We start from the raw sequence: 10,672 nt of genomic DNA, 5'->3' as shown, positions 1-10,672 counted from the left end.
TTGAATCCTTATCTCTTTTTTTCGTTTCTTCTCTTTTCCCATTTCCTAACCTCCGCAACTGTAATACTCGGACGGTACGTGGAGGAAAACGAAAGGTTGAGAGCCATTTTAGGAGAATGGAGTACACGAGCAGCAAAGGTATTGTCGTCCAACCTTGGTCAATCTAGTTGGGGCATCATTTTCTGTAATTCTCTTGCTTTCATTTACTTTAGTTTGGAAAAGAAAATCTAGGAGGTGAAATAGACATGAAGCATTACACATGTACACCTCAAAAATATAAGCCTAGGAAGGGGTTCATTGGCTTGTGAACTAACAAGAATGAATCCGAAAATGGGTCCTCGTGCAAGTCACGAGCTCATATTTGAAGGAATTGTGGATGAAAATTAGATTGAAATTTCATATTGTTAAAAAAACTCAAATTTGGGGTCGTTAAGTGTAAATATTTGTTTGTTAAAGGATAGATACATAAAAGAAGAAAACTGCAGGCGCCAATTTGTGCAATTTTATCTAATTAATAAACAAAAGTATTGGCAAAGCTCTGGGGAGTTCCGAGTCTGAGACTGAACTCTCCTTCCAAAAGTCTGAAACTTGAAAGCAGAGATCGCAGTTCGCAAAAATACACAGAACCGAAAATCCGTGTCTAAAAATGTCAACAGAGAGAGAACGGCAAGGTTCTCTGCCGTCAACATCGCCGGAGGACAACGCACTGTAAGTCTTCCTCCTCAATCTCCCTCCAATTCCCACACACTACTCGCCAATGCCATCGTTTTCCGCCGCCCGATTCCAAATCCCCGCCGTTGATTTCGGCGCTTCACCTTTCAGGTTTGTGGATATCATGCACGAGGCTACGCTGTTCGGCCACCGGAAGTCGAGGAACCTCTTCGGAAGTGTTTTCTACTTAATCATACTCGCCGGTTACTCTGCCGTGGCCGTCGCGGCTCCGTGGATATTTCAGGCCATAGACGATTTGATACCCCAATTGCTCTGCAGCTGCAACGTCCTTCTTCTGGTAGTCACAGGTATCTGTGATTTTTTTTTATCTGGGCAGTCTTCAAATTTAGAGACTTTTCGTGTTTTCGCATCAAAATTTAATCTTTCAACTTCTTTCAGGCATTTTTCAGCAGTATCTGGTGTCCCAGGTTCAGAAAATTCGCTTACAGGTAACCTTTTAGTTTACTCGGATATCGATTATCTAGGATAGGAACGGCATTATGCGCAGATGGAAATTTTCCAGTTGCTAATAAATCCTTTGAACCGATAATTTTGGTTATATTGGTGGATTAATCTGCCCCAACATCTCAGAATTGAATAGATATTAAATCGGTACGGCTAACTAAAGTCCAGTTCTTTTGTAGTCTTGTCCACTAGTATTTGCATCCCGCTGAATCAAATACTTGTCCACTTGTATTTGATTCAGCGGGATGCTAAATCGTGTTGTTTAGTGCTGCTTACTTGATTTGTGAAAGACGAGATGCACATTGTTTTGTAGGGTTATTATAGTTTCAGCCAGAAGTTGAAGCATATTGTTCGCGTACCTTTTGCAGTTACTTCATATGGTATGTGGTTTTGTATTTGAGTTGTCTGTTTTTCTTCTTTTTGTTTGAAATGTGGTGGCTTCCATTTTTTATCATTGCAAAGACTCTACACTTCTTTCCTATGAGTCTGCCGTTACATTTTCCCTCGAAAATATTGTTATCATCATTATTGTCACAATTCAGTTTCTGATATCTTCGTCGAATGTTAGGAACTGCTGCATTGTTACTTGTTATGGTCTGGAGACCCAACATCAGTTTCCTTACTCTCCCAGCAATATTGAGGTATAGGAATTACCAACCTATGATTCCAAGCATAAGCATTTCTTCGTTCAAAATTTGTAGTTGTTGTCTCCTTTATAGTTTCTTTGCCCTTTTTCGGATTCGTGGTCTCAACAGCATTGATAATGAGATCAATATATGGGATAGTTCAAGATCTTGTCTAAACTTTTGTTGGATGAGTTTAATGTGAAAGCTAGTTTTCATCTGTGACCGACTATTTGTTACTCATAAAATCTGCAGGACTATAATGGTAATTGAAGCAATATGTGCCGGATCTTTTATGAGTCTCTATATTGGTGAGCTTAGTCCTGAATCATTTTCATGTCTAGCACAAACCTACATAAACATGAACTCTTAAATTTATAGTACCCACGCCACTCTGTACTACGATCTGGTGGTATTCCTCTTCACTTGTAAGTGAGAGGTCTTAGGTTTGAATCTCGTGGATGGCGAATTCAATACCAAATTCGGTTGCCCATTGTGTGGCTTAACCAAACTTCCCCCTCCCCTTAGTGTAAAATATATCGTTGTACTCAAAAAAAAAAAAATATTATTGTACTCACATATCATCAATCGCTAATTTTGGCGTTTGCAGCTTATGTTCACCAGTACAACTCATTAAACTCCCAGCCTGATGTCTTAAAGTCGTTATATTCTCCTCTTCAACCCTCGAGTTCTTTAGAAGGTTTGAGGTAATCATACATTTTTTCTTCTGGAATAGCCCATGATCTTCCTTCCTGATTTTATATACAGAAATTGAAGTGAGATCAATCACCAGGAGTTGTGTCAATAAATTTAACAGTTTATAACATAAGATATGTCTCATAGTTGGTTTACTGGAAACTGCTATATTTCATAGATCCTAATGTAAGAACACGCATTATGTGTTGTGACAGGTATCATGATGCTGGTCGACTTTCTGATCAGCAAATGGCTTTGTTGCAATATCAGCGTGAAAACCTTCATTTTTTGAGTGAAGAGGTATCTCACCTTGACATTGGTGGTTGTACTATTGTACTCAATGTTATTACAAGCAGCTTCTTCGGGTTTTCAACTAATGATTTTGGGTACTGAAGTGTGGTGTGGACAGTTAGGTGTTCCATGCTGCAAATTAAGTTCTTCAAATCAACAGTCTTATTTTATTCTAAACATGTGTTTGTTACAGATCCTTCAGTTACAAGAGTGCTTAAGTAAATACGAAAGGACTAATGATGGGAGCACACCTCAGGTAATTAGTTACTAACTTACTATTATTTTCGTATTCTATAGGATATACAAAGCTCTTGAAAATGTGAGCATACAACTGCCATTGTAATTTGAGCACTGATCTTGTTGCATGCTCTGTGTTATATGAAAAATTGACAGAACAATACCGATGTCTGTCTTTGCAGGTGGACCTCGCCCATCTGTTGGCAGCTCGTGATCAGGAATTACGGACGCTTTCCGCTGAGGTAATGACTGGTTAGAAATACCAAGTGGTTTGCTCTTGATTCATTATGAAAATTAGAATGTTCTTAGTGTTATGCAGTTACCTCATTCACGGTTCCTTTCAATGTTTCATTTGCTGCTCTCTTCTACATCGCATAATTGACATTAGAAGGTGACTGAGAGTCTGAGAGATGTGTTTACATTGTAGATGAATCAATTGCAGTCTGAGCTCAGGCTTGCTCGGTCTTTGATAGCTGAGAGGGATTCCGAAATCCAGCAAGTCCGGACCACCAACAATCAGGTTTCCTACTGCATTATGGTCACTATGGACTTGAATCCTTATCTCTTTTTTTCGTTTCTTCCCTAACCTCCGCAATTGTAATACTCGAACAGTACGTGGAGGAAAACGAAAGGTTGAGGGCCATTTTAGGAGAATGGAGTACACGAGCAGCAAAGGTATTGTCGTCCTACCTTGGTCAATCTAGTTGGGGCATCATTTTCTTTCCCATGAGAATTTTTTGTGACAAATGTTGTAATTTTTTGAAATTAAAGCTTGAACGAGCACTGGAGGCGGAGCGGATCTCCAATCTTGAACTCCAAAAGAAGATTCCGACGCTCAGAAGTCAATCACAATCGTCAGCTGAACCAAGCAAGTAGCTTTTCTGTAATTCTCTTGCTTTCATTTACTTTAGTTTGGAAAAGAAAATCTAGGAGGCGAAGTAGACATGAAGCATTACACATGTACATAAAAATAGACGTGAAGAAAGAAATCTATCATTACCTATAGTACTCAAAAGTCTGTCCGACTTTTGACACTCAATTAAAGTTAGAACAATGCTTGGTTACTCAAGGATGAGTAGGAACTCTGACTCAAAACTCTTCTAGTTCGAATCACAGAGCTTCGTGCTTATGATCAAAACCGTTCATAGTATGACTCACGTTGTAAAGATCATCTCTACAAAAAATGAATTAAAAGTAAGATCGTTTAGTCAATCTATTGATGCAAATATATAGATGGTTTCGTAATGCTTTTACTAATTATGTTCATTTGTTTTTCTACAATTAGATGACTAAAGAACCTTAAGTTTAATTGATTCTCTGTAGAGGTGATATTTATAGAATGATTTGTAATATGAACGTCCAGATTATAAACTCAAAGTTCTATGAATCAGTAATCAATAGTTTTGAGTAAGAACTCTTGCTCATTCTTTGAGTAGCCACTAGCCAATATTGTTCTTAAAGTTATTATACTCTCAACTTTTTGTATTTAAAAAACAAATACAATTTGTAAATCGTCAAAATAACCTTTTGCAGTGTCAATAGCATCTTCCAAACCAGAAGTTAGTGATCAATTTGGGATGGCTTTAATGATACTGAGTATTTTACTTTACCTTTAAATTTAATTTCAAAAAAAATGTTTAATTTTTTTATTTTTAATCACAACTATTCATTTCCGAATCATTGAATTTGGTGGGCTTTTATATAGTTGGTCCTATGGGCTTTGTTGACTTGAATTGGGTAAAAGCAAAAATCAATGGCCAGGAGACAAATGGTTGGTTTGGTATTGTTGTGCTTTGAAAAAAAAAACTGTTTATGTTGTGCTGCGAGAATAAACAGCTGTGAAATAAAGCAGTACAGTGTTTGGTAAACTTTTTTGTAAAAGTGCTTTTAGCAAAAAAAGCAGTGTTAAAGTGTTCGGTAAATTTTTTATGTAAAACCGCTACGATTGTGTAAAATGACAAAAAAAAATGATGTTGTGTTGTGGTCTATTTTATCTGACAGAGGGACTAGGGCCGGCGGCAGAGAGAGAGAGGAGAGAGATGTGTGTTTGTAGAATTGTAGGGGAATGTGTGTGTTGTTATCCCTCCTACATTGTGCCTTTATTTATAGTAGTAAAGGGAGAGAAGATATTCCTTCTCCTCCAAGTAATACAAGTTGTAATAGGAAAGGATAACTAGAATCAAATCTTATCTAGGATTTACACAATCATACTTAAACTAGGAATGTTTACAACACTCCCCCTTGAGTGGGTAAATACTCAAGGTAGATTCAGCATCATGCAGAAGTTGAGGAAGTCGACTCGTCGGCATTGATTCCAAGGAACAACGCTTATTCTCAATAAGGTAGGAACTTGCATAAGTAGTAAGTCTCACTAAAAAACCCTAAGGCTATGGCAAAAACCCAAGTAGGGACAAAATCCATAGTCTAAGGAAAAATGCGTGAGAAATGCAAAGTCAAAAGAAACGTCTACATGACGTCATCAGGGATATGACCAGCCCAAGGTGGGTGCCTCGTTAAAACCTAGTTAGGTAGCAAAAACCCAGTGGGAAAAATGCTCCTAATCGTAGGGAAAAAGAGTACATTAAGATCAAGCAAGTATCTAGAAGATACTCCCCCTGAGTTTGACATAATTCCACAGAGAAATAGCAAAGTTACAACTCAGAAAGTTTACGCATACCAATTCCATGAACAAGCTTCTGAAACGTCGCCTTCGGTAGTGATTTGGTGAAGAGGTCGGCCAGATTGTCTTGTGATCGGATTTGCGTGACTTCAATCTTCTGATGCTCTTGTTGTTGATGTGTAAAGAAGAACTTCGGCGCAATATGCTTGATGTTGTCTCCTTTGATGTAACCCTTCTTGAGCTGTTCGATGCAAGCTGCGTTGTCTTCAAAAATCGTCGTCGGGGCATTAACGGCGGGATGAAGATCACAGGAGCTTCGAATATGGCCCACTACTGCTCTCAACCAAAAGCATTCCCGAGTTGCTTCATGTAAGGCGAGAATTTCAGCATGGTTAGACGAAGTGGCAACTAAGGTCTGTTTAGTTGACCTCCAAGATATTGCGGTGCCTCCAACGGTAAAGACATAACCCGTCTGAGAACGCGCCTTGTGCGGATCAGATAAGTATCCAGCGTCGGCATAACCAACAAGGCGAGAATCAACCCGATGAGCATAGGGTGCGGCATCACTCGAGGATTCGTAGGGATAGAATAAGCCCAAATCCGTAGTACCCTTAAGGTAACGGAAGATGTCTTTCACGCCAGTCCAATGTCTGCGTGTTGGTGCATTGCTGTATCTTGCCAAAAGATTAACAGCAAAGGAGATGTCGGGTCTAGTGCATTGAGCTAAGTACAATAAAGCGCCTATCGCACTTAGATAAGGAACTTCAGGCTCCAAAATCTCTTCATCATCCTCCTTTGGACGGAAGGGATCTCGCTTTGCATCTAGCGTACGAACGACCATAGGAGTACTCGAAGACTTCGCTTTATCCTCATTAAAACGGCGCAACACCTTCTGGGTGTAGTTCGATTGATGTACTAGGATTCCATCCGAACAATGCTCTATCTCGAGGCCGAGACAGTATCGAGTCTTACCTAGATCTTTCATCTCAAATTCCGACTTCAGGTGCGAAGCAGTTCTCGCGAGCTCTTCAGGAGTTCCGATGAGATTCATGTCATCGACATATACTGCAACAATCGCAAATCCGGAATGTGACTTCTTAATGAACACACAAGGGCATAGTTCGTTATTCACATATCCCTGACTAGTCAAATACTCACTTAAACGGTTATACCACATTCTTCCGGATTGTTTCAAACCGTATAGTGAACGCCTCAGCCGAATTGAGAGCGTGTTCCGGGGTTTGGAAATATTTGAACCAGTCAATGTAAGTCCTTCGGGAACTTTCATATAAATTTCCGTATCAAGATCCCCATAGAGATACGCGGTTACTACGTCCATCAGCTGCATATCCAGTTTTTCGGAAACTACCAAACTGATAAGGTATCGAAAAGTAATCACATCCATAACGGGTGAGTAAGTTTCATCATAGTCAATCCCGGGGCGTTGTGAGAAACCTTGTGCTACAAGACGAGCTTTGTAACGCACAATTTCGTTCTTCTCATTACGCTTCCGAACGAAAACCCACTTGTAGCCAACGGGCTTCACATGTGGAGGAGTAGGAACTACAGGTCCAAACACCTTACGTTTCGCAAGTGAATCAAGTTCGACTTGGATTGCTTGTTTCCAGTTTGACCAATCAGCTCTACGTCGACATTCATCAACGGAACGCGGTTCAATGTCATCGCTCAACATGATCTCAGTAGCTACTGCAAATGCTAATGCATCGTCGACAATCATCTCATTTCTACGCCACACATCATCTAAGCTAGCATAATAGACCGAAATCTCACGATTCTCGGGAGGAGGATTCGTCTCTTCAAGGACGCTTCCATAATCTAGAATTTCCTCATGAGTTGGGTAAAATGAGTAAGCGATAGTCGGATTCCCGGTAGGCTCTTCAGGACCTTGTGCCGTGGTTTTCCTCTTCCGGGGGTGTGAATCCTTTGAACCAAGAGGTCTGCCACGCTTTTGTGTAGGGGCAGATGATTGGCTAGCCGCTAATGTACGTGGATCACCAGAATTGGCGTCCCGGGCTTCCAGGAGGGTAGTCCGTCATACATTTGGTACATCCATCTTTGCAGGCGTATTCGCAGCTGGAATATGTGATCTTGTCACGCGCGCTAGATCGGTGAAAGCATCTGGCATGCTCTGAGCTATGCTCTGGAGATCTAATATGCGCTGCACTTCAGCTTCAGACTGAGCGGTGCGGGGATCTAAATGAGACAAAGTGGGAGTCGTCCACGATAATTCGCGTCGTTCATTAGGAACGTTGACGTTCTTATCTCCCCCTAACGACGGGAAGACTGTCTCATAGAAGTGACAATCCGCGAAACGAGCGGTAAACAGATCGCCTGTCAAAGGTTCTAAGTAACGAATAATCGAAGGAGAATCATATCCGACATAGATTCCCATCCTTCGCTGAGGCCCCATTTTTGTACGTAAGGGCGGCGAGATCGGCACATAGACCGCACAACCAAAAACGCGCAGATGCGATATGTCGGGTTCGCATCCGGTGACCAACTGAAGGGCACTAAATGGTTGTGTCGCAACAGGCCTCAGGCGGACCAACTTTGCTGCGTGCAATATTGCATGGCCCCAAGCAGCGATCGGGAACTTGGTACGTATGACCAACGATCGAGCAATCATTTGTAAACGCTTAATGAAAGCCTCTGCCAGGCCGTTCTGGGTGTGAACATGGGGTACAGGATGTTCAACTTCAACCCCAACCGACATGCAATAGTCATCAAAAGTTTTAGATGTGAATTCTCCAGCATTATCCAATCGAATAGATTTGATCGGATAATCAGGGTGGTGAGCCCTGAGCTTGATAACCTGAGCCAACAGTTTGGAGAATGCAGCGTTCCTTGTGGACAACAAGCACACGTGTGACCAACGTGTAGAAGCGTCAACCAAAACCATAAAATATCTAAATGGTCCGCAGGGAGGTTGAATCGGTCCACAAATGTCCCCCTGAATCCGTTGTAGAAAAATGGGAGGATTCGAACGAATCTTGTCATAAGAAGGCTTAGTAATAAGCTTTCCCATAGAACATGTTTGACATGCAATTTCATGGATCGAACCTAAGCTTCGGGTTAGTGGATGCCCGTGTGAAGTTTTGAGGATACGGCGCATCGCTATTCGTCCAGGATGTCCCAAACGATCATGCCAAAGTGTAATTTCGTGCGCGGTCCCTGTGGTAGGGCCGGCCACATAGTGGCATTCTATGGGGCGTATGGTCGTAATATACAGACCACTCGGGTTACGCTCCATCTTCTCTAGAATACGCTTCTGGCCATATTCGTAGGAAGTTACGCACAGAAATTCAACTCCGTTTTCTACGTGGGTTTCAGCGTGGTAATTGTTATCTCTAATGTCCTTGAAACTTAGTAACGTTCTTCCGGAACGTGGAGAATAGAGTGCCTCAGCAATGGTCAAGATTGTACCATTGGACAACATTATACGTGCCTTACCGTATCCTTCGATCAGGTTGGATGGGCCTGAGAGGGTTGTCAGAGGTGCATTCTTAGGTACGAAGTTAGTGAAATAGATGCGTTCACGCAAAACAGTATGCGTGGTTGCACTATCTGCCAGACAACTAACTTTCCCACTAGTCATACCTAGAATGAAAAATTAATTTGAATCGGTCACATGCATAAAAGTTTATAAAAACAAGTATCAATTCAAAATAATTTCATTTATTCAAGGAAAAAACTTAATATCCAAAATAAATCGTCAACTAATAATCCAAAACATAAAGGAAAATTGTTCAAAATCAACCAAAAAACAAGGTGGGGTTCGGCCACTAGGTGGAATTCGGCCCCAATTGTCTTATTTTAACTGAAAAATAAGTCTATGTCTAAGATTCTAATCTTCCATAGGAGTGGTATCCTCCTGAAAATCAGAAACCTCCATCTTTGTAGTCTCCGGTTCGTCCACTTGCAGGAAGTTTGATTCAAACTTCGTACGACGAGAATGATATGCATCCACAACTTTCTTGGGAGCACGGCAAATACGGGACCAATGGTCCTTGGAACCACAACGATAACACATATCGTCATTCATTGTGGCAGGTGCTTTGCCCTTATTCTTGAAGTTCGGGGCCTTGGGAGCGAGGTTTGGGCGCTTCTGGGCTTTGTTTCCTCCCTTGGATGGGCCTTGGCTCTGTTGACCTTGGTGGGATGGCTTCTGGCCGCCCTTACCACGCCTCTTTTGGCGTTTTGGGTGCTGATTAGTTCTATAATGTGCTTCAGGCACAGCAGTAGCCCCAGTAGGTCGAGCTTGATGATTCTTCATCAATAGCTGGTTCTGCTTTTCAGCAAGAAGTAAAACAGAGATCAAATCCGAGAACTTAGTGAACTTCTGAGCTCTATATTGTTGCTGCAGGACAATATTAGAAGCAGAGAAGGTCGAGTAGGTCTTCTCCAGGAGATCCTCTTCAGTCAAAGTTTCATTGCAAAACTTGAGAAGTGATCGGATTCGACAAACTTCATAATTATATTCATTCACAGACTTAAAGTCTTGGAAGCGCAAGTGCTGCCAGTCGTGTCTTGCTTCAGGCAAGAATATGTCCTTTTGGTGATCGAAACGATCAGCCAAAGCGACCCATAATGCACGTGGATCCTCCTCAGCAAGGTACTCAGTTTGTAGAGCGTCATGGATATGTCTTCGGATGAAGATCATAGCAGTGGCTTTTTCAGCTTCGCCAATAGGTGCATCCGTTGCTTCTTCAATAGCAGGACGCAAGTTCTTGGCAGTGAGGTGGAGCTTCACATCTTGAACCCACTTGAGGTAGTTCCTTCCAGAAACCTCCAAAGCGGTGAAGTCGAGTTTGTTCAAATTCGACATGGTCCTATCACAAAATAGATGGACAAGATGTGGTTAGTGTAATGGAGAAAAAATCAATCCATTCACATAGGAGTAGAACATACAGGTTCTAATAGACATGTATTGGTTTAATTTTGCATGAAAAACTTCGGGTTTTCATGGGTGATATGTTTAAGTGAAAACTTCGGGTTTTCAAACAAGGCA

At 41.4% G+C, this 10,672-nt stretch overlaps 1 protein-coding gene across 1 annotated transcript; it reads left to right on the top strand.

Moving 5' to 3' along the window:
• Nucleotides 1-528: 528 nt before the first annotated feature.
• Nucleotides 529-4,105, top strand: LOC103451096 (protein FIP1-like). Its single transcript, XM_029089009.2, has 13 exons — nt 529-708; nt 823-1,019; nt 1,111-1,160; nt 1,490-1,556; nt 1,745-1,817; nt 2,055-2,110; nt 2,410-2,506; nt 2,711-2,795; nt 2,980-3,042; nt 3,206-3,265; nt 3,451-3,543; nt 3,636-3,698; nt 3,795-4,105. Exons 1-13 carry the CDS (start codon nt 647-649, stop codon nt 3,897-3,899), a joined length of 1,071 nt encoding a protein of 356 aa, XP_028944842.1. The 5' UTR covers nt 529-646; the 3' UTR covers nt 3,900-4,105.
• Nucleotides 4,106-10,672: the final 6,567 nt, after the last annotated feature.

This window comes from Malus domestica, chromosome 02 (assembly GCF_042453785.1).
Source record: "Malus domestica chromosome 02, GDT2T_hap1".
NCBI lineage: Eukaryota > Viridiplantae > Streptophyta > Magnoliopsida > Rosales > Rosaceae > Malus > Malus domestica.
This window is presented reverse-complemented; position numbering and strand designations above follow the sequence as displayed.

Coding starts and splice junctions, on each gene's coding strand:
- LOC103451096 (XM_029089009.2), top strand. CDS start 647: ATGTCAACAGAGAGAGAACGGCAAGGTTCTCTGCCGTCAACATCGCCG. Junction 1,818..2,054: donor ACTCTCCCAGCAATATTGAG/GTATAGGAATTA, acceptor TAAAATCTGCAG/GACTATAATGGTAATTGAAG. Junction 2,507..2,710: donor AGTTCTTTAGAAGGTTTGAG/GTAATCATACAT, acceptor GTGTTGTGACAG/GTATCATGATGCTGGTCGAC.